Source organism: Pleurodeles waltl, chromosome 4_2, assembly GCF_031143425.1.
Source record: "Pleurodeles waltl isolate 20211129_DDA chromosome 4_2, aPleWal1.hap1.20221129, whole genome shotgun sequence".
NCBI lineage: Eukaryota > Metazoa > Chordata > Amphibia > Caudata > Salamandridae > Pleurodeles > Pleurodeles waltl.
In genome coordinates, this window is record NC_090443.1 from 116,011,515 (window position 1) to 116,036,336 (window position 24,822).

The window sequence follows — 24,822 nt, forward strand, 5'->3', positions numbered from 1 at the left end:
CTTGCCATGGTTAACTCATCACAATCCAGAGATTAATTGGGCAGAACGAAAGATCGTGTTCTCATCAGTGCTATGTAAAGAACATTGTCTCCAAAGGACTCAAGAATCGGAAGTTCGCCATTCTTACATAGCTACCGCTGCAGAGAAAGAAGTTCAGTTGCCCAAACAGTATTCGTCTTATGAAGATGTATTTGATGAGAAGGAAGCAGAGAACTTACCTCCTCATAGATCTTATGACTGTCAAATTGATCTAGTCCCAGGGGGGATACTTCCCAACTGTCATGTGTATGCCCTGTCAGAACATGAAAATCAACATTTACGAAAATACTTGGATCAATTCTTAGAGAATGGTTTCATCCGCCCCTCTAAGTCTCCCACAGCTTCTCCTTTGTTTTTTGTTCCAAAAGCGAACGGGGAGCTTCGAACTTGTATCGACTATAGGGGCTTGAATAAAATCACCATCAAGAACAAATATCCTTTACCTCTAATTCCGGTCTTACTGGAACAAGTAAAGAAAGCAAAAATCTACACGAAGCTTGATCTTCGAGGTGCTTACCATTTGGTCAGAATGAGAGAGGGTGACGAATGGAAAATGGCATTCAAAACAAGATATGGCCTTTTTGAATACACCGTCATGCCTTTTGGTCTGTGCAATGCTCCAGCAGCATTTCAATTTTTCTTAAATGACGTTCTTAGAGAGTACCTCGATATCTTTGCCATAGTTTACATTGATGACATTTTGATCTACTCGGACAATGAGAATGAACATGTTCAACATGTCAAGAAAATTTTGGCAGCCCTTCGTAAACACCATTTATATTGCAAGCTAACTAAGTGTGAGTTTCATGTTACCACAGTTGAGTTTTTAGGGGTTATCCTTACCCCTCAAGGTATGGTGATGGCAGAAAGGAAAGTAAAAGCCGTATCTGAATGGCCCATCCCAAAGACTGTTCGTGATGTACAATGTTTCCTGGGCTTTGCAAATTTTTACCGGAGGTTCATCAATCATTTCTCCCAGACAGTGGCTCCAATTACTAAGAAAGAAAGAAAAATTTGTATGGTCCCCAGAAGCAGACCAAGCCTTTTCAACTTTGAAAGAAGCTTTCTCCACTGCCCCAGTCTTGACTCATCCAGATGTGGATCGACCTTTCATAGTGGAAGCTGATGCTTCAGATGTGGCGATAGGAGCAGTCTTGTCACAACGAAACAAAGACACTGGTCAGCTTCATCCTGTAGCTTACATGTCTCGGAAGTTGAACGAATCCGAACAGAACTATGTCATTGCTGAAAAAGAGCTTCTGGCGATTCGCGACGCCTTTAAAGAATGGAGACATCATTTGTTGGGAGCTAAATATACTGTCACAGTATATACTAATCATCTCAATCTTCAATTCATGAGTTCTGCCAGACTTTTGACTCCTCGGCAATTACGCTGGATGCTGTTTTTTGCCGAGTTTGATTTTGTGGTAACCTTCCGGCCTGGTAAAGATAATCGCAAAGCTGACGCCTTGTCCTGCCAAGAGTCTACCACATTGCCTGCAGTTCAAACCTCCAGAGCTATCATTGCTCCTGACAAGGTCCTATGTATCAGAAAAACAGAAGATTTCTTTGAAGACATCTGCAATTCATTCACTGTTGAAAAATGGCAGGCGTGGGCCCAAGCAGATCTGAAAAGATCAATCAAGCAAGGATTACCCTTTCACGATGCTCGTTTGTTCGTGCCCACTACCAAACTTCGCAAGATAGTGTTTCATTGGTTGCATGTTATACCTACAGCAGGTCACCCTGGTACTCCTAAAACTCTTGAATTAATCCAACGCTATTTTTGGTGGCCTACCTTAACAAAGGATGTAAAAACAATGGTAAACAACTGCGAAGTCTGTGCTCGCACTAAAACAAGTCATTCAAAACCGAAAGGGTTGTTACACCCACTCCCAACCCCAAGTCGTCCGTGGGAACACATCTCTTTAGACTTTATTACAGGTCTGCCAGTGGTTCAACAGCATTCAGTAATTCTGGTGGTAGTAGATATTCTCAAGAAATATGGACATTTCATTGCCTGTAAGAAATTACCCACCTCTAGTGAACTGGCAACTATCTTACTGAATAGAGTGGTTCGTTATCATGGACTGCCAAAAGTGATCCTCTCCGATCGGGGATCGCAATTTGCCTCCAACTTCTGGAAGACATGGTGTAAAACACTCCAAGTGACATCTACCCTATCTACTGGCCACCATCCTCAAACAGATGGTCAAAAGGAGAGACTAAATCAGACTTTGAAGCAATACCTACGTGCTTACGCTGAAAAAGCACTTAATTCATGGACATCAATGCTCTGGTTAGCTGAGTTAGCCTACAACAACTCCTTCCACACGTCTACTGGCGTTACACCCTTCTTTGGTTTGTTTGGCTATCATCCTGACACCTTGCCCATCACAATTCCTCAAGAAAGTTCTCTCACTCCAGCTGTGTCAGAAATCATTCAACATTTGCATCAAACTCAGAAATCGATTCAACAACATTTAGAAAAAGCCAAAAAAAATACAAAAAGCATTATGACAAGAAACATTGTGAGGGACCGCAGTATCAACCTGGCGACAAAGTGTGGCTTTCCACAAAACATATAGACTTCAAGAAGAAGCACATGTTCAACCCCAAATTTTTAGGTCCTTACACTGTTCTTCAGCAAATCAATCCTGTGACCTATAAACTACAATTGCCCAAATCATTACAGATTCATCCAGTGTTCCATACTTCCCTCTTAAAAAAGGCAGTCCAAAAGGTCCACCCTCATCCAGCTCCTCTTCTAGTACAGGGGGAAGACGAATATGAAGTCAAGAAAGTGTTGGACTCTAAACTGAGAGGGCGTAACCTATGGTACTTAATCTCATGGAAAGGTTATGGCCCTGAAAGTAATTCATGGGTTTCCGCATCTGATGTTCATGCTCCAGTACTTGTGAGACGCTTTCATTGTCTCAATCCAGATAAACCAGGCCCTAGAGCGCGCCTGGGAGAGGGGAGTACTGTCAACACCAGGACAGTGCGCGCTCTATGGGCATCTAGAATGCAAAAACCCAACACTCGCATGATAATGTAATTTATGCATTGTGATGAGATGTTATTGTTTAACGTTTTGCATTGCAGAATTCCATCCAAAAGATTCATTTTTAAGGTGCTTATAAATACTGTAGATTTGCAATGTATTGCTGCAGACATTCAGAGTGTGTTAGGGTGTGGTCCCTTTCCAGGGCCTTCTACAGACTTTCCCTGCAACAGGCCTGGGCGTGGTTCTAGGCTGGGCCAAGACTCTATAAAAGAGAGTCAGCCCAATTTCCAGTGCTCACTATTCAGAGGTCCCGGTGCAGAGCAGCAGCTTCTTCCTGAGTTCCTGTCCCGGCGGCCTATTTGGATTTTCCAGTCTTCTGCACTCATCTCTCATTGGTGATCACTGTTTCCAGGCGGTAAGACGGTGTTTGGACATTTCCCAACACCGTAATTGAGAATTTTCACATTCTTGATTTTAATACTTAAATGAATAACAGATTACTTGTGTGCTGCCATTTTTTGACATTTGTATGGTGGTTTGCAAATAGGGAGGCCGCGCAATTTATTCCATAAAGATTTGACTTCGTTATTACATTGTTGTTCATTGCGCGCTGATATTTCTTGACATTTACATGATGTTTTACGAGTTGGCAAGACGTGCAACTCGTTTCATGAGCATTTAACTTTGTTGTTCATTGCGCGCTACCATTTTCTGGCATTTAGATGGTGGCATTCGAATCGGCAACACGCGCGATTCTTTCCTTGAGTGTTTTTTCATGTTATTCATTGTGCGCTACCATTTCTTGGCATTTGCATGGTAGCATTTGAATCGGCAAGACGCGCAATTCTTTCCCTGAGTGCTTTTCATGTTGTTCATTGTGCGCTACCATTTCTTGGTATTTGAATCGGCAAGACGCGCAATTCTTTCCTCGTGTATAAATAATGTAAATTACTGTGCGCTACTATTCTAAGACATTTTCTTGGTAGCATTTCAAGTTGACATGTTGCGTGATTTATTCCTTGAATCTACGTTGTGTGATTTCATGGTGCACAATCCTTTATGGTGTTTAATACTCATATAAAAATCAGCAATGTGCGCAATTCACTTCCCAATGTTTTTTCTGAGATGAACACAACAATACCAGAGTTCTAGATGTAATGCTGTGTGTTCCTGATATATATATTCTTAAAAGGAGATTCATATGGTTGTTTAGAAATTGCTCAGAGTGTGTCCTGATTCTCATGCTAAAGAAAGTACTCGAATCTGAAAGTCCTATTTACCTTTTCCTGTTTCCTCCTCAGGCATTCGGTCATCTAAAGCCTAGTCAGTTTTTATGAGTATTCTAGGGGTGTTCATGTTTTTTTTGGAAAAGACGAAGCTTAGAGTTGTAGCATGGTACTGATTTCATGAGATGTAATTTTGATGTTGTGTTTTAACCTTTTGCTTCCTACAGGTCTCCTTCCCAGCTGTTCCCGTCCTAATCCCCTTTTCCCCACTTGGACTCTCTTAGACTCTGTGATAAATCTAATCAGAGTATTGGAGCTGTCTTGTGGTGGAAGTGTTGGGAACGAGCACAGACCCCGAGGATCTGGTGACTCTGACACTTACCTCCGGTTCTCCGCCAACCGCCAGATTCGTAATGACCCCCTAAGTTTTTTAGCTGCCAGTAGTTCAGGGGAGCACCTAGAATCTGCAATTGTCTCCCATTCCAACTTACTCAATCGCTCCTCTATATGTATCAATTCACAAAGAATCTGGCTCCGAGCCCCCACAATGGTTTTAATGGCTGCCCCCCTGATAACCACTTTGAATGCGTCCCATTCTAATACTTTGGTTGAGGCGGTACCCTCATTAATAGCAAAGTAATCAGTTATAGCAGTGTTCAGAGCGCTGCGGAAGGGCCCATCCTCAAGTTGAGTCGGTTGCATGTACCATGTGGGGAACGGAGGTGGCACGCGGCCCCATTGGAGCAAAACCTCTAGTGGGTTGTGCTCTGAAAAGGTTTTAGCAAAGTATGTAGTAGTAAAATTATTGAGAAGAAAACTGTGCATGGCGGGGACACGAGTTATAGTTACCTTAGGGCACAGGTTATGGTTTTGTAAAATGTGAACCTAACTAAAATGTCCTTATTACCTCTGTTTTTAAGTGAAAAAAATATATATATATTTTATATATATATACACACACACACACACACACACACATATATACAATGGAATACTTCACAGTGGTGAAGAAATGACACGCACTCAACCTGTGAGTGTGTGCTGTTTCTTCACCATAGTAAAGTTTTGGATTGGATCTGAATTAATGACTCTCACACCAGGGCATGCACCACTGTTGTAAGGGCTGGATGCGAGTGAGAACTGTGTTGTCTGGAGCTTGGCGACGGGAAAGAGATGAGTGTAACACGGAGTGAGGAGAGGGTGACAGGAAATACCTCCTATGGGACTTATGGAAAAAATCAGTCAGGATATCTTACTTGTGTGCCGTCATAGCAACTGAGACGAGAGAACGCGGACGGGAGACGCTGTGTAGCAGTTGACTATGACGGCACCCGAGTGAGATATCCTGACTGATTTTTTCCATACGTCCCATTGGAGGTATTTCTTCTGACTATGATTACGACAAGTTTTGTGCAAGTATACACAGAACTGCAGTGAGTAAAGATTTCCTTTGCTTCTATTTTTGTATGAAAAGAATTGTATTCATATATGTGACATTCTGGAGAAGGATTACCTTTCTAGTCCTGATAAAAAACGCCGTGAGATCCTGCTGGACAAGTTTTAGGCGCAAAACATGTTGATTTATTGTTAAGGCAGAAGTCACTGTGCTTTACCTTTTAAATGTTAAGAGTGTGGGATCATTGTTTCCCTGTCACTTTTACTGTGTTTTTAACCTTGACCGGGTCCTCGCTTGTCTATTAAATATTTTCTCACATTGGGGCGGTACACGAGGCAATTTTAATTTTGTTTTCTCTCCAACTGTTTTCTCAGTAACCTTAAAATTTCAGTACTGGGTTGAAAAGAGACACTCAATGGCTTGTTGGTCCCACGTAGGACCCCGTCAGACATTGCAGTGCCAGTCTGGAGTGGAGCAGAGCCCGATGATGATGCATGAGGTCTTTTGCTTATGAGTATGTGTGCCTAAGAGAGGGGTTGAACTTTCCCCCGTTCTTTGGAACAGTGCATTTATTGATATTCACAGTAAGCTCTTGGTAACCTCACAATAGGCCGTATAGTAGGGTCGACCTAAAAAAGCAGTTCAAAAAAAGAAAAAGGGGCATACTTACAATGACTTTTTACTGTAACATACAATTCCGAGGAAGGATCCAGTGAATCCGAACTTACTTTTTATTCAGATCCAGGTCGAAAAAAGGTTATTTTTCCCTTTCATCTGTAGTTCGACAAGACACCATACAACCTGTAGTGTGTCTGGATCCTGGCTGTCCTTAAAGTGAAAGAAAGGAAACAATAGTTGGAAGAGGGTGAGACGAGGCTTTCGCACCAATGGGTAAATTGCAACCACTCCCAGCCGCCGCATTCCTCAAAGGTTATGGTTGATGGTTTGTTATGCTTAGATGTGAAATGTCCTACCCTAAAGGTGGAGGAATGACCTAGCAGCCAGAGATGCTGACTTTAGGAGTGCAGAATCATGGTTCTAGTCACGGCACCAACTCAATATTCTGTGATTCTAGGCAAATCACTTAGGGCCAGATGCAGGAAACAAATAGCGAGTCGCAAACGGCAAAAATTGCCGTTTGCGACTCGCTATTCGCGTTTCCCAATGCAGAAATGCATATTGCGAGTCGGTACCGACTCGCAATATGCATTTCCGAATCGCAAATAGGAAGGGGTGTTCCCTTCCTATTTGCGATTCTGAGTGGTATGCAATACCATTTGCGACCGCATATGCGGTCGCAAATGGTGTCGCAGTTACCATCCACTTCAAGTGGATGGTAACCCACTCGCAAATTGGAAGGGGTCCCCATGGGACCCCTTCCACTTTGTGAATGGACCCACAAATATTTTTTCAGGGCAGGTAGTGGTCCAAGGGACCACTACCTGCCCTGAAAAAAAACCGAAACTAAAGGTTTCGGTTTTTTTTTTTAAAGTGCAGCTCGTTTTCCTTTAAGGAAAACGGGCTACACTTAAAAAAAAAAAAAAATGCTTTATTTAAAGCAGTCACGAACATGGAGGTCTGCTGATGACAGCAGGCCTCCATGTTTGCGAGTGCCTAGACTCGCTATGGGGCCGCAATTAGCGACCCACCTCATGAATATTAATGAGGTGGGTCATTGCGACCCCATAGCGAGTCGCAGTCGGTGTCTGAGACACCGTACTGCATACCAATTTGCGAGTTGCAAATTGCGAGTCGCAGGGACTCGCAATTTGCAAGTCGCAAATTAGCATTTTGCTACATCTGGCCCCTAATCTCCCTGTGCTTACAAAAATGAATCAAAGTTTATATAAGGTAATCTGGTGATTATGTAAATCATTTTAATGCCACCGGACCACGTTTGTGTTATATAAAGCTGTAAGAATGAAGAAGCATTGTGAAAGCCAATAAGTCTGGCGTTGGTCAGAGCTTTTTGGCTTTGGCAGTTCTTGCGTTGTTCTATCATGGTGTGCACAAACCTTATTGTTGGGGAGGCCGACAAGAGATCATCAATCAAAGAAAGATCATTGGCTTGAAAGAAGCACATATTACCATGATACTCCCTGACACTGAAGGGGGTTACTTTTTGTGCGGATGTTCTCCTTTTGAAACGGAAGCATGCTGCACTCAAAGTGAAGTCAGTCATTGGCTGAATTGTGCTAACCCACTGCCCCATGAAGCATACAATAGTGGCCGACTAAGGGAGGAAGTCTGGCTGCAACCCCCTCAAGTAACTATGTTTTACATATAATTGTGGTAAAATAAAAACGTCTTGGCTAACACCAGAGCTAAAGAAAATCAGTTTTGACATTAGCTGCCAACCTCTTGCCTTTGCTATTGCTTTTTTGTAATGTTTTTATAAATCTTTCTTACAAATAGAGAGAGAGGCTTGAATTGACAGATAGAGATGCTTGCAAAGATAGATAGATAGACTGGAATACATGGCGGAGCTACAAATTAGTGATATAATAATAATTATAATGTCTATATAAACGGACATACAAGAGAACTAAAAGAAAACTAGAAAGGACATACAAACTACATATAACTGCAGGGCTCAAATAAAATTCTTACCAGCATTACATACAGGAGTGTAGTTAGAAATGCACTTCACTGCGTGCATACTAAAAAGTGACAGTTTAATGAAGAACATGGCCACAATTTGGTATGCTGTGAAGTACCAGCAGTCAGATTAATAAAGGCCACCCCAAAAGAAATTTACAACAGCTTTAGGAGGAGACAGGAACTAAAAGAGCTGCAATGTACTCTGTGCTCATCTTGGAAGAGCTGGTAGAAAGCGTGCTGCCATCTCATCAGACTCTAACCACAAAGGCAACAGCAAAGTAATAGAGTAAAACAAAAACCATTGGCAGTGAAGAGAATTACCTTCTGAGCGGATGTGCTCCTTGTGAGAGAGCAAAATGCAGTGACTCAAAGCAGACTTATCCATGACTGAATTGGGCTGACCCCTGCCCCATGCTGTAGCGGGCGGAAGCAAAGTGTGAGTGACACATCAGCAGACCAATGGGTGAGGACAGCTGGCTGAAAGCCCCTTTAAATAAGTATATTATACATATTTTATTTTAATCAATGGGTCTTGGCTAACACTAGACCTAAAAAAAATGCTTGTTCCATTTTACAGTTTACATGCTTATATGCCAAGCGGAAAGGAATTTAAGAGGTATTTGCGTTCAGTGTTTTGTACTTTGGAGAAAACCATTCTCATCATTACGCTATCCCAGATTTCTGACAGATAGAGCAACTAAGGCAAATTAAAATAAAGCTATGTTCCTAGAAGTATATACTTCGTGCAGGTTCAGGTGCCTGGATTAGAAATCAGGTTTTCCAATTCCATGGCCACTACGTCCTGCGTCCCTGTCAGCATTCTTTCGGATTTATGAGGTTTAAAGGGCTTTTGATTGCCCTGCTTTTCGAACTAGGCAGAAAAAAAGCGATGTTTAAAAGTTTATTAATAGCGTTTTCATTTATGTGTTACACTAAATAGATTTAAGAAAGCTGCAGAGCAGAGTATCTCACCAGTGTCATTTGCAATGACTCATCCTTATGTGGAACAGTGTCCTGGCAGCTTTCTCTCTCCTGGACACCATTACTGTCCTCATGTGTTTTATTTGTAGTGGCGCCCGCAACGCTGTGCACAGGGACCAACATGGCACTGGCGCATGATGGTCCTAAGACCTGCCCTGGAGACAATATCAACAGCTTCATTACTCAACTCTTTAAAGCTGGCCAGTGATGTGAAAACACTGCCATCAGAGGCCGGCTTTAAAAAGCCATAGGACTGTACTCTAAAATTGGCAGACACTAGAAATTGCTAATGCCAAAACGTGGTAGCCAACCTCAAAAATAGGCAGGGTTGGCAAGTATTCCTCTAGATGATGGGAAGTCACAATTCTTACCTTCATCTTACTGACAAAGAAGCTGTACCAAAGTTTAGATATTGCACACCGAATCACACAATCAATCTGTCATGAGCTAGTAATTTAAATTTGAGAATTGGTTCCATCGGTGGTTCATGGCCAATGTGTTTCTTGTTTTCTGACTGTGTTTATCTTCATCTGACTTTCAGTGATATTTTTTCTTTCCAGTCGAATTGGATGCTATGTAACCATCTTCCAGAATATATCAAATTTAAGGGATGTCTTCTATAAAGAAATGAGCCAGGTGAGATCACTTCATTATTGTCATAGCCTTTGCAAGTGACGTGGACTCAACAAAGAGGTAAATCAAAGACATATGATCACCATCAAACTTATTAAAACACTGAAAGGCTTAAACAATGTGTTTTCTTCAAAGAGAAACAGATGGCATGCCACATTCAGACAGTTGCTGTCTGTTGCTTTATTTATTTTGAGTATTCTATATACTTCTCATATTGTCGTAAGGCGGCTTCAGTGTGCCCATACGCCAATAAGAGGAAGAGCATTCAGAGGCATTAAAAAGAATGAGAACATGATCAAGAATCGAGATGATTTGAGGGAAGTATCCGATTTTTAGGATATACATTGGCAGATATTGTTAGTTACTGAGTAACGTCACATTTTCAATTTGAAAGCGAGAGTACCAGCACTTCTCTGCAAGTGTGGAATACTTTAAATGAAAGAGTTCATCCACTACTCAGAAGCAGACCTTACTCCGTGATAGTAAGCACTTGCACATTTATATTTCCATTCAAAACGCTGCCACTCCTGCTTCTTTACTTGTTCATCCGCCATTAATCTGTTTCTTCTATCTCAATGTATTATCCCACCATCTGCTGTGCCACAACTTCCTCCTCTAGTCATTGATGGTTTAACTTGCTATTCACTATTTTCCACCCCCCAGACGTGCCCTCCTCTATGCAGATGAGCTATTTGTTTTGATTATTCTGTTAACACTGCTTCTTTCCTCCTGTAATTCCCTGCTGCTAAGCTTCCCTACTTCTGGGGTGTGAATTTTCTTTTCCATTTGCTATGCTCCATGTTCTTGTCAGTTTTGTTCGGGAGGCCCTTTCAGTTCTACAAATCCAGATTTCTTTGGGCATATCTCTACTTTTGTCCAAATGTGGGACCTTCTGACAACGTGGTACTTGAGTCAAAAATCAACAGGCACTTCTGGTTCCAGAACCATAGATTACCAAAACATTATTACATGAACGATACAATTGAGTAATGTAATGTGGACTTTTTACAAACCAATCCATAACTTCATATCACCTTCCTTCAATCTCATGTTAAATGTTTTGCAACTCTCCTTCAATTCCTTATATTTTCTTATAAATTCTGTGTTGTTTGCCAATCCAAGACCTTGTCATTGGTTTCTTCTTCCTCTTCCTTTTTTCCCTTGTGACCGTATGCTGTGTGTTTTCACCTCCCTCCACACTGTACACCTTGCTAATATGTATCCCACAGTTCACTCACACTGCTCAACATAGTCAAGGAGGACCACAACCAGACCAAATCTTCAGGATATCCACATAAGATAAATGTATATGTTATGAATGCAAATTTAATTCAATTACCTATTCAGTGGCTACACTTAAATTCTCTATGTGGAACTCCCCTGCCCTTCTGTTACTTAAGTGAAAGTATTATTTTGTCATTTGAAACAAATATACATTTACTGAGCAGTTAGTTATCTTTTGAAAGATTGTGTTGTGTCAGCACGCCTAAAAATATGTAGCTTTCTCATGCAACATTTGAAGCCACACTCTTACAACTTTGACCTTCATTCATTTTGAGTTGGCTAGTAACAAAGGATCATAAATTTGAGCGGGGTGGTTGCAGGTGGGACTCACCAATGCTCACTTGGGTGGAATGGGATTTATGTTGTATCAGATTATGACCCAGTGCAAGTATGAGAAAGGGAGAAAAGAGAGAAAGGAGGAGGAAAAGAAATGTAGGACAACAGTGACAAGGGGAGAAGGAAGGGTGCAATAGAGCCCCCAAGAGTGAGCTAAAAGCAGAGGAAGTGTTGGGTGGTGGATGAAAGAGACATGAGGTGGAATCAAGTGTAGACAGCCATGGTATTCAGCAACCCTAGCATTGAGAAGCACCGACTGCAGCTTCCAAGAAAAACTTTGGGCCATGGCACTCATTTGATTACAGTAGAAGCAATGTTAGTTACATCAGTCCAGAGTTACAGTTTCCAGCCGGTGCCGCTACTCATTTATAATTTTTAAGATTGAGGACGGAATGCAGAATAATTTGTGGGAGCCGGAATTACTTGATTGCTTACTGCATGTATTCTCAGATGTGAGGTAATTTTCTACTACATCTTTCATATTATAGAAAATGTGAACAAAAAAGCATGTGATTTTACCAGATTCAATTTCACAGTAGGTAAAGCAGGAAATTGTGCATGATGGTAATTCAGCAGAAAACCTGCGTATTACCTCTTCACACATTGTGTAATGAGGACCTAAGAGTTTAATCAGGCATGGATTTGACCCTAGTGTGCTGTTACTTGATGCACCTACTTTAGAATAAGCACACAGATGGGAATGGAAGACAATTTGCTTCTCTTGAATCTGGAAAAAAACGAATTCCTTCTCTTCTCATCAGCAAAAATGTTGGATATGTTTCTCCTAAGTCACTGATCTTGCAATCATATAGTAACACAATTGCCAAAGCAGCAAATTTCGATTTACTTATCTTGAAGAAGATACCTCACATAATAGAAGAGCGAAAGGGACTAAGGGGCTTATTTATAATGCCCTTGCGGCTCCTTGCACCACATTAACATCATTATTTTTTACGTTAATGTGGCCCAACAAGGCCGAAATCTCTGCGTCGTATTTACAGAGTGGCGCAATGCATGCATTGCACCACTCTGTAACCCTTTTCTCTACATTTTTCCTGCGCCAGGCATAATGTATGCAAAGGGGGTGTTCCCCCATTAGGGGAGCCGGAAAAATGGCGCAAGGAAATCTCATAGATTTCCTTTTATGCAGCACTTTTAATGCCTGCTTAAGAGCAGGCGTTAAAAGGGGGCTTCGATTCTTTAGAATGGACTCCTATGTACTCTGCAGGAGTAGCGCCAACAGTTTGGCGCTACTCCTGCAGAGTACATCAATAGCGTCATGAAAAATGATGCTATTGCCCCCTACCCTGCGCCATGGTGCGTCGTATTTTAAATATGGTGCACCCATGGTGGTGGTAGGGGGTGCTAAGGGGTGCTGGGAAAGAGGTGCTGCACTCAGTGCAGCGCCACTGTCCATAAATCTGCCCCTAAGTATTGTCCCATTTGTACAGCAAAATCTTTAAGCATAGGATTGGCTTAGTGCCATCCTTTGTGAGCTGTAAAATGACAAAAGCCATTGGTACCATGATGGGTGGAACATTAGACACTAGCGCAAATTCAGCACAGTCCAATGCTCAGTACATCACTTGCAAAGAAGATCTAGAGAGTGAGGTGCCAGAGCTTAAATCTATGGTTAATTCTTTAATCCTAATAGTCAAGCAATTAGACCCTTTAGATGCCACAACCATCATGAACCGTATTTGTAGTCCCACATCTAAACCCCTGAGATCCCCAGTGAAGTTGCCCAAACTGCCTGTGACTAGTTGCAATAATAGTCATATTTGTGTTTCTTGTCCTGCTGATGCAGGCTTAGCACCTTGTGCTGGCCAACCTTCAGCAGGTGACAGGACTGGGAAGTCTTCCACACATAACAGCTTAGGCGTAGGCAAGGAACCAAGGCTTTGCTATCAAATTTCTAAACCTATGAATGACACAGCTCCATATCGTGCTGCACAACCTACCACTGATTGACCCCAATTTAATAACACTGTCCTAATGGTTAATGTCCCTAAACTACATCCACTGGCTCCAAGGGAAGGGGGAGACTCTGTCAGAAACAAGGCTATCCATTGGATTCGGTACTTGAGAGGTTGCTATTCTAAACTACGGGAGGATATAATTGAAGCAATTAGAAGGCCAGATATACGCTATGACATGATCAAGTTGACACTTAGGGATGGGAGCTTGGTGGATAACTTGGTAGCCCTAGATGAGAGGACAAGTGCCCCTGGGCAATCTCATATTCAGTTCAAATATCCTAGGCTCCCCTCATTGCTTACCCACCTTTCAGCAGGTAACCCATCCATTCTCGACACAAACGATTGACTTGGAGTACCATTCAGAACCCCTGTTGAATTACCCTCTGATTTACACGCAACAATTGTCTATGGCTTGGTTGCTTCTCCCAACATAGACGCTATAAGCACTTTCACTCCTCTTCTTGACAGTCTCCATCAGTCTACTGAGGACCAATTGCTCAATTGTGCCAACATCGCACTCTCACCCCACCATCAACCTTATCTGCCAATCCACGGTCAGTCTGTTAAGTGTGAGAATATTATATCCGTGGTGAGGTCTGCTCCTCTAGACAGAATCCATCAGTTAACTCAGGTCCTACTGGTTAATAATGATAATTGTGATAGTATTGCATCTTCCACCCACCAACTCCATCAGGCTAATTAAAATCAGGTAGTTAATCCTGTGAATTTCACTTCTGTGGTCAGGGTAGTCCCCCAAAGCGCTGGGGTGCGCTATGTTTTCTGGAACATGGCAGGTCTGAGATCTGCCCTCGCTCTTCCTACCTTTACTTCTCTCATTGAGGAACACAACCCATGTCTCCTCCAGTAGACATGGTCAACTGATCCACTTTTCCGTCTCGTTACTTACATTTTTATATTCCTGCTCTTCCCAGTACCAGGGGTAAGCCTTCTGGTGGTTTAACTATTTAGGCCAAAACATCACTAAACTGTTGTATGTCTCAGTTTACCTACTAGGTCTGCGCCTATCATTTGGTGCAAATGCAGTTGTGATCATTTTTAATATCTACACTGGAGGGGTCGGGGCTCATGCTTCGGAACCCCCGTCATTATAAAATCATTGTGGCAGATGACTTCAATGTCACATTTGAACCTCTTGACTGGGATGATCTTAGTCTTACTTATGAGGAGGATCGGGCAAGGTCTGTTCCCACCTTGGACATTCCGCCCATCAAGAGGTGGTCGCAAGTTGCTGTTCAGGCAAAGTCTCTCACTATTGAATTTGGGCTAAGGGCACTCAATGGTAGGACTAAATCTGATAAAAAGGGTTGCCATACATATAACAAGGTCAATCACACTAGCAGAATTTATTATTTCCTAGTTGATATAAGATTGTGGCCCCTAGTCATCGACATGACGGTTATTGAGAGATCTGAGAGTGATCATAATCCACGGTCAGTCCATATGTCCACTCTGTGCAATCAAATGCTTATGATTAATACCCCAGTCACTGCACCCATGGGAATTGGGTTGGCTAATGACAAACGTCACCTGCAGTGAAATAAGGTCTTGGCCCGACCAGATGTTATTACTGCTGCTAATGATGTTTTGAAGACCTCACTGATGTGTTTAGAGGCGGGTTCCGCAATCCCCAATGAGCAAATAAGCCTAATTCAGACCTCATGTTTTGAGTAGATTTAGTCTCTGGTGGCGCAAGGACTAAGGGGGTCATTCCGACCCTGGCGGTAAAAACCGCCAGGTTCGCGAATGACGGAAGCACCGCCAACAGGCTGGCGGTGCTTCCTGGGCCATTCTGACCGCGGCGGTAAAGCTGCGGTCAGAAAACCGGGTCCGGCGGTTTCCCACCGGATTTCCCCCGGTTGCCCAAATCCGCCATGGCGGCGCTGCAAGCAGCGCCGCCATGGGGATTCTGACCCCCTTCCGCCACCCTGTTTCTGGCGGTTTTTACCACCAGGAACAGGATGGCGGGAACGGGTGTCCTGGGGCCCCAGCCTGCTTTTAAGCGCGACGGGTGCTACTGCACCCGTCGCACACCTGCAACACCGCCGGCTCCATTCGGAGCCGGCTTCAGTGTTGCAGGCCCCTTTCCCGCTGGGCCGGCGGGCGCTAACTTGGCTAGCGCCCGCCTGCCCAGCGGAAAAGTTGAAATGGCCCCAGCGGTCTTTTGACCGCGGAGCGGCCATATGGCGGTTACCGCATGGCGGGCGGCTACCGCCGCCCGCCGCGGTTAGAATTAGGGCCTAAATGTACACATTGTTGGTTTAACAAAGAATGTTGGTCATCAAACAAGTGTTTAAGCAAGACGACAAATGGTGACCTGCACTTAATGACCCTACACGTGAGAGGAATTGTAGCAAATTTTGGTCCCTGGTGGCGCACGGCCCTAATAACAGCGCATTGAATATTACAACGAATATTGCTCCAATGGACTGGGTAGACCATTTTAGCAGATTGTACTCTCAATGTTATTGTAGTATGGTTCCAGAACACAAGGTCTGCTGCTCAACTATTAACCCAACCCGTAACCCTCCATTGACACAATTGTTTTCCCATGCGGATATAATATATTAATTGGGCACTTTAAAGCGCAGTAGGGTGTCTGGTTTTGATGGTGTCCAGGCAGACCTATTCTTAACTGACATTGAAGTTCGGTCAAGAGATATTACTATCATATAAAATGGGGTACCAATCCCTGAGTCCTGGAAAGGTGCTATTGTAGTCCCGATTTTTAAAAAGGGTGATAGAGCCCTCCCTTGTAATTAAAGGCCTCTTAGCCTATTAGACTGTGTACAGAAAATATTTTTGTCACTACCTTCTGGCTAAGATCCAAGAATGGATGACTGAACGTGATATACTTAGTCCACTTCAGGCTGGCTTTCACAAGAAAATATTCACTATTGAGCAAGCCTTCAGGCTCTTGCTTTTATACTGGAAGACAGTTTTCATTGGCAAAGGGAATCTGTATGTCACCTTTGTGGACTTGAAATCCGCGTTTAGTCTAGTGCCTCACAATAAGCTGTGGGAAGTTCTTTCTGTGATGGCTATCCCCGAGCATATTCTTGCATTATTAATACGGCTTCACGAAGATAATTATGCATGTGTCAGGTGGGGTGACAAGGGACAGTTCACTGATAGAATCCAGGTGTCAAGGGGAGTATGTCAAGGGTGTGTCCTTGCCCACACTTTGTTTCCTTTATATATTAACGATATTGTTTCCTCATGGAGGCTGATGCACCATCATTAAGCACACGCAAAATTCCAGTTCTGCTATTTGCAGATTATACTCTCTTGACATCGAAAACCCCAAGGGGATTACAAAACCTCCTAATGTGTTTTGAGTCATTTTGTTCCGCACAGGGTCTGGAAATAAATGCTTCTAAAACAAAATGAATGACGCTTAATCCACACAGATCCTTTAAAGGAAAGTTTATGCTCGAAGGCACTTCACCAGAAAAGGTAAACACATTTAGTTACCTGGGCTTAATGTTACCAGAGAAAATGTCTTGGAAGTCACATATTGCAAAGCAGGCGTTAAAACGAAAGCAATTTACAGGGGTTCTAATAAAGGATTTTAATATTTCATACACCAAGCCAATACGCACTGCACTCCAGATTTACGAAGCCGAGGCTGTGAGCTAGGTCTCTAGGCGGCCGAACTATGGGGCTATGGCAAAGCTCAAGAAATAACAACTTCTGAAATTCTTTTTCAAGAAATCTTGTTTCTCTCCCGTCAAGCAGTCCGTTGTTTCCCCTCTTTAAGGACCAAGGCATGAAGCGTGTAGGTTACAAGGCTCGCCTACGTCCTCTCTTGTATTGGCGGCGTCTTTGGCCTACCCTAGAGCTTGTCTCCTTTACTGCAGCTCTGCAGGTCATTTTAGAAACTGACCGTTTTCTTACTCAGTTACTTAACTGGCCTGGGCTTAACAAACTTTGTGACTCTCCAACTACCTCCTCCTTTCCATTTAAAATCAACCTTAAAAAAACAGCATTGCAAGATGATAGACTCTGAGGAACTGGGAGTGGTACTTCACTCTACTCTGTCAAGTTATTTTGCTGACCTAAAAGAAATCTGAAAATATGAGGTTTTCTGGGACATAATCCCGGCGCCTAGAGAAAGGAAATTGTACTCCCAGTTTTGCATAGGTACTTTACCCCTAAGATTATCTACCAGCCGCTGGTCACCTGAGGGGTCAATCACATGCCCAGCCTGTTAAGCACCTATTTCAAATCTTCCTCATGTTTTATTTGTTTGCCCTGCTTATGCTGCCTTTCGTAGGAAATGGTTGGTCCCTGCCTGCAGATTGTTTGGAGTCCATAGGTCCAATGCAGCACTTCGAATTCTTAGGTCTGATACTCGCTCGAGTTTGGTAATCGCTGTTGCCAAATTCTTTGGGGCAAGCTGGATTTTCAGAGCAAACTTTTTATCTGTATGATTTGTTTTGTAATAATGTATTGAAATCGCCCTGAAGAGCACATAGGTTTTATTCTCTTAATATGTACTGTATATATTTTATATATTTATTGTGTATTTATTTTGTCACTGTTATGTGCTTTTATGGCCCCCGTGGCCGAAATAAAGTTCTTTGATGATGATGACCAAAGCCATTCACAATTTCAGGCACAGTATTACAGCTTAGGTAAAGTACCATCGAAGCCAACCTTGAATGAGCAAAAGCAACCCCTGACACGTTTCACTATCTTTGTAACTCTTCCGAGAGGTTTAGCTTTGTCCATACACAAGGAAGCACCGGGACTAAGTCAAAACAAAACCCTTTCAAGGATAGAGTGACACCTAAATTATGCAAAAAAGAAGAGAGCACTGTGGGTAGTTCCCAAGTTCAGGTGGAGAGCAGCTCGAGTAAGAAGCACCCTGCAACACCAGCAACACTCTATACTCTCTGAAGAGCTAAAGATTTTGCTGTATGAATGGCAAAAGACTTTGTCCCTTTCTAGTTTGGCGTGGGTGGCACTTTACTAATCCTATCCATAAAATCTTTGATAGAAAAACAGACATTTGAGGTGAGCAAATCTAGCATGTCGCTGGTGTTTTAGGGTGCTCCTTACTGGAGCTTCTCTCCACCTAAACTTGGGAACTACCCAGAGTTTTCTCTTCTTTTTTGCATAACTTATGCATCACTCTATCCTTGAAAGGGTTTTGTCTTAGGGGACATGCGGGTGCACTATCAGACCTCACGTCCTATTAGATACTTGGATGTATATGTCTCACACAATTTTGAACAACTCTATGAACTCAATTATTTAAAGTAAAGCACAAAATCTACTAAGCCAATGGCAAATATTTCCTTTAACAATGATTGGCTGAATTTCCTTGATTAAAATGATGATTCTCCCACTTTTCCTTTTTACCTTTTCAAGTGTCATTATTAAGATTCCCAAAATTTCTTCAATGAAATAGATCAGATTCTGCAAAAAAAACGTGCACCAAATTAAAAACATTGCAGCTGGGGATCGTAGACGGTGGTTTAGCATTACCCCACTTTAAAAAATGCTGGCAGAGGATAATGTTCAGCTCTTCCACTTTCTCAAAATCCCAAGGCTCCCAAAAAGAACTAACTATAAAATTCCCCTAGAAGTGTTATCTAGATTCAATCAACTCAATGAGAAATATCAGTTTCTCCAGCTTCATCTACAAATGCCACTGCAAGATTGTAAGATATGGGGACTGCAGGTTGAAACGTAAAGTATTAAAGAATGGGAGAAGCTAGGCTATTTACAGCTTTAGGATTTTGTATCCACAGGGCAAATGAAAATGTGGGACCACCTCAAAGTAGACAACCTAGAGATCGGGCCATTTGTTCTATTTGTTATACCTGCAAATCCACTACTTTAGTCGATCTGTGCCAATGATAATAGATCCAGTAGCCGCCATCAATATCCAAACATACTATGTTAGGGGACAGATAGAGGTGGGGAGCTGGTATCAGGTGCTACAGCAACAGCTACAAGGAAAAATAATCCCAGAGGGCCTGAAGACGATCGAGGCAGCAACAGGGTGTAAAATTGATATATTTGGCTGTGGAAGCAGTATAATATATGGGCTCATAAAGCTGTAAGGGGAGCGCATTTTAAAAGAATGGCTTTCTATACAAAATGGATGCCAAATTATTCACCTGCTTGGGCCCAGAAAATGTATCAATCACTTTCTGGGGCATGTTTTAGATGTCACTATAATGTGGAGGATTGGATAAATGTATGTTTAACTTGCCCCATTTAGTTGGAATTTTGGGAAAAAATCTTTGTCTGGCTTAGTGCCCAAATGAAAGTACATATGATTCCAGACCCTCTGGGGGCACTGTTTGGAATTACCAGTAACCCTAATCTCCCAGTACAACAAAAAACTGAAGTTCTTTATAGTGTCCCTAGTAGCAAAATAAGTGATAGTACAGCAGTGGACAACAGTAATACCTCCATCATACGAACAGTGGGAAAGTTAGGATGAAACAAGTTGAGAGAAGGGAAGAAAGATATGCTCAAACATTAGGAGCAATACGGAAATTCACAAATATTTACGGGGAGGGATAAGCCTGCAAAGCTGTCATGTAACATAGTAATCCTACGATCAGAATATGCTAAGTAATGATTTCCGTTAATTTCTTTTGTATACCTTTCTCACCCATGAAATATTTGAGCAAATAAGATATTAAAGAAAAATAAAAAAAGAAAAGGTTTTGTTTGAGGTTACAGAGACATTATAGTTGGGTTCTGAATTTACTCGCACAAAACCATAGCTGTCTAGCAGTAATAGCTATGGTTAACGCATCACATGGCATCAAAGTAATTGGAAAAACAAAAAATGCTCCTTCTATGTAAAAAAAATGGATCTATCTAACTATCAATCAATCAAATTTATTAAGCGCGCTACTCACCTGGTAGGGCCTCAAGGCATGGGGAAGGGGCTTTACTGCTCAAAAAGCCAAGTTTTGAGGTGCTTTCTGAAAGTGAGGAGGTCCTGGGTCTTGCGTAGGTTGGTGGGAAGGGAGTTCCAGGTCTTGGCAGTGAGGTGAGAGAAGGATCTGCCACCGGAGGTGGTGCGTTGGATGCGGGGGGCTGTTGCGAGTGCCAGGTCGGCAGAACGGAGCTGTCGATTTGGGTTGTGGAAGTTGATTCGTTCGTTGAGGTGGGCCGGTCCGTGTCGAGGAGAGCTTTGTGAGCGTGGATTAGGGTTTTGAAGATGATCCTTTTGTTGATGGGCAGCCAGTGTAGGGATCGGAGGTGGGCGGAAATGTGTTCGTGCTGAGGGCGGTTGAGGATGAGACGTGCGGCTGCGTTCTGGATGCGTTGGAGTTTTCTCTGAAGTTTGGCTGTGGTCCCTGCGTGGAGGGTGTTGCCGTAGTCTAATCTGCTGCTTATGAGGGTGTGGGTGACCGTTCTTCTAATTTCTAGGGGAATCCATTTGAAAGTCTTGCGTAGCAGGCAGAGAGTGTTGAAGCAGGAGGATGAAATGGCGTTGATTTGCTGAGTCATGGAGAGAGAGGAGTCCAGTATGATGCTGAGGTTGCGTGCGTGGGTGTAGGGTGTTGGGGGTGGTCCTTGGATGGTGGGCTACCATGAGTCGTTCCATGCTGTCTTGCTCGGACCGAAGAAGATGATTTCAGTTTTTTCTGAGTTTAGTTTGAGGTGGCTTGCAGTCATCGAGTTGGCGATGGCGCGGAGTCCGGCGTGTAGGTTATTCTTGGCAGTAGAAGAGTTCCTCGTGAGGGATGAGCTGGGTGTCGTCAGCGTATGAGATGATGTTGAGGCCGTGGGGGCGGTTGATGCTGGCGAGCGGAGCCATGTAGATATTGAAAAGGGTGGGGCTGAGGGAGGATCCTTGGGGGACCCCAAAGATGGCCTTGGTGGCAGTGGACCGGAAAGGAGGGAAACAAACTCTTTGGGTTCTTTCAGAGAGGAAGGAGGTGAGCCAGTCCAGGGCTTTGTGGCGAATTCCGGAATCGAAGAGGCGTGTGTGAAGGGTTTGGTGGCATACGGTGTCGAAAGCTGCGGAGAGGTCTAGGAGGATGAGGGCGACGGTTCCGCCCTTGTCCAATCTGGTCCTGATGTCATCTGTGCAGGCGATGAGGGCGGTCTCAGTGCTGTGGTTTTTGCGGAATCCAGACTGGCAGACATCGAGTATAGTGTTTTCTTCCAGGAAGTTAGACAGTTGTTTGTTAACTATCTTCTCTATGACCTTCGCGGGGAAGGGGAGTAGAGAGATAGGCCGGTAGTTTGTGAGGCCTTCAGGGGCTGCTTTGTTTTTTTTTTTAGTAGAGCGTTGACTTCAGCGTGTTTCCAAATATCCAGGAACGTTGAGGTCTCGAAGGAGCTGTTGATAACAGCCCGGAGCTGGGGAGTGATGATTTTGTTGGCTTTGTTGAGGATGTGGTGGGGGCAGGGATCTGTAGGGGAGCCTGAGGGGATTGAGCTCATGGTTTTGCTGGTTTCGTCATCGTTGGTGGGGGTCCAGGAGTTAAGTACGTTGGTGTGGCATGGTGCTGTGGTGTTGACTGTGTCGGTGGTGGTGATTGTGGGAGACGCCGATGTGAAGCTTTCGTGTAAGTCTACAATCTTGCGGTGGAAGTAGTTGGAGAGGCAGTTGCAGAGGTCTTGGCAGTGTGGAGGGTCGGTAGCGCAGGATTTGGGTTTGGTGAGCTCTTTAATGATGGCAAAAATTTCCTTGCTGTTCTGCGCGTTGTCGTCTATGCGTTCTTTGTAGAAGGATCGTTTGGTGGTCTGGATGAGGTGGTGATGTTTGCACATGGCTGATTTGAGGGCGGAGAAGTTGCTCACTGAAGGTTCATGGCGCCAGGCTTTCTCAATTTTCCGGCATCCTCCTTTGAAAGTTTGAAGTTCTGAGGTGAACCAGGGGGCTGTCTTGTTGGTGCGGGTGTCTATCTATCTATCTATCTATCTATCTATCTATCTATCTATCTATCTATCTATCTATATTTTAGGTTTCTTAATTGTTCATTCATTCTTTCCTTCCTTGTCTGTAAATAACCCTCGATCTACTTTTAATTGGTTGCACATAAATAACCATCTGGTAGCAAACGGAAATGTACATAAATGTATTAGCTAATACCCCTTCCTTTCAATTCCTGTTGTGATATTTTTCTTGCCTAGCTTTCCTATGCATGCCAGCTGCTAATCACTGCATGCCAGTGCACCAAGTTTAGAGGTTGTTGGTGCTAACAAATGCAAACCACAGTCCTCCACATGGCATATCTACGAGCGCAACTCATTTGCATAGCCTGTAGTTATCCTAAAACAGACGTGAGTCTCTCTCTGTGCCCCTTTGTGGATGTACAAGTGGTGTGTACAACTAAAGTCCCTGGGAGCCAGGTCCATGCTGGTTTTACCAGATAACCATTGATAATGTAAATGAATCCTTATTTAGATTCAGTTTATTGAAATGTATCTTATGTCGATATCCTGAAAATCTAGCATTGATACAGCCATACATTGGTCACCCATGATGTATATAATCCCAAATCAGGTTATGTCAGAATATCATTAACAACAATATTGTATGACAAAAATATGTTCTAATTATCGTTTAAAAACATATTGTTCCATTGAATGTACATTTTCAACGATTAACTCTAATTTTACAAGTTATATATTGGCATAAACTACAGAAAGGAGGGGAAAATGTTAAGTGGTGCACATGGCTGCATCCTGATTGAAGATTTGTTTATCTATTTTTTGTTCCAGCTGAATCATGAATTATACGATGTAATGACCAAACTGGAAAAGCAGCATTCCGACAAAGTCTTCATAGTGAAGGGCGTGACGGGGTAAGCGTCTTCCTATCTATTTTTATAATAGTTTATCATGTAGAATTCAGAATGAGAGCCTTTTGGTATGCATTTTAGATTGTAACACCAATCTTCCGTGGAGTTTATTGTAGACACAGAATTTTGGTTGTCAGAGGTTCTTCATCTTGAAACCTTCCCCGGCTTTCTAACATTTCAAATACTTAACCATATGGAAAAACACAGTCCTTTTTGCCCCTACACTACAAGAAGAGCTTTGTACTTTCAAAATTTTAAGTTTCGGCAGGGACACCACGCGGGGAACTTTCCATTATGGCTTTACACCCAAATGGATATAGATATATATATTTACATTTATATTTTCGCACCATTTTCCCTTTATGGAGACTGTTAGTGCCAGGTACACTTTTCTGCCAGAGTCTCATATCTTCCAGTTTTCTTGGAGACTAACGCTTCCACTTTCACATTTGGTCTTGACTACTTTGAGAAAAGGGTAGCCACATCTCTTGTAGCTAATGCTGGATTGCACCTGATGCACTGACTAGGCACATACCTAGAAGGAGACGTCCAAATTATTAGCAGCGTATGTCAGTGTGGCTATAAAATGTCCATCTCTATGCAGCAGGAGAACTTTCAACCTCAAGAGCACGGCTACTTATGGCTCCACTGCCACGGGTGCATAGATGTAGGGGCTTTCTGCCTGTCTATATGTCCAACAGTAGTGAGACCCCCTGTAATCACTTTTAGCCCATCAAGAGCCACTAACACATTTTGAGACAGTGTGGACGTTTTGAGGTTGAGAAGGCTCTTGCCATAAAGGCCAAACTCAAAGTCATTTGGGCACTCATTAACATGGCCATTTCCTTGGCTCAAGGATACTCACTGTCAAGTAGACCCTCATTTAATGAAAGCCCTGGCAGTCAAAAAGGATCTTGAAGAAATAATGACGACAATTAGCAGTGGTGGCTGGTAATTCAAGCGGGGTGGGGGGGTTAGGAGACACAAATACATTCATCCATCTACATGCACACTCACTCACACCCCCATGCATTCACAAATGTGCACACATACACCTACCATTCACAAAAGTACTCACACCCATTCACAGCACATACTCACAAAATACACATACATTCACACATGCATACACACACGCACCAAACATTAAAAAACATAACACTTACCTTCTGCAGCATATCAGGCAGAAAGCCTAGGTGGTCAGCCAATGTGGGGAGGTGGCAGTCCCTACCTCGCCACAGAGTGGGATGGGGTCAGTGAGACTGCTACCCTACCACACTCTGTGACTTCAATGATAACCACTCTGGGCACTTCAGGGCTTAAAACTGAAGTGTGCCTAGGTCCACGCCTCAAAATATCGACCTTTGCTCAGCCTGACAAACACTCCTTATGTCAGTCAAAAGGTGAGGACACATGGCCCCTTCGCCCTAAAGGGTGGGCCACTGCTGACAATTAAAAGAAAACCTTTCTTAGGATGTGGAAGGTGGCTGCAAGATCTAAAGTGTCCTTCTTGACTTCTTGAGTCAACTTT

The 24,822-nt window shown here is 43.0% G+C and overlaps 1 protein-coding gene across 3 annotated transcripts in view; it reads left to right on the top strand.

Moving 5' to 3' along the window:
• Positions 1-24,822, top strand: part of BIN2 (bridging integrator 2) — a 233,763-nt gene that overhangs the window by 168,890 nt on the left and 40,051 nt on the right. For all 3 annotated transcript variants that reach the window (XM_069230892.1, XM_069230893.1, XM_069230894.1), the window contains 2 exons: positions 9,811-9,886; positions 23,212-23,294. In XM_069230892.1, the coding sequence (XP_069086993.1) occupies positions 9,811-9,886; positions 23,212-23,294 (159 nt within the window). The remainder of the gene's footprint in view (positions 1-9,810; positions 9,887-23,211; positions 23,295-24,822) is intronic.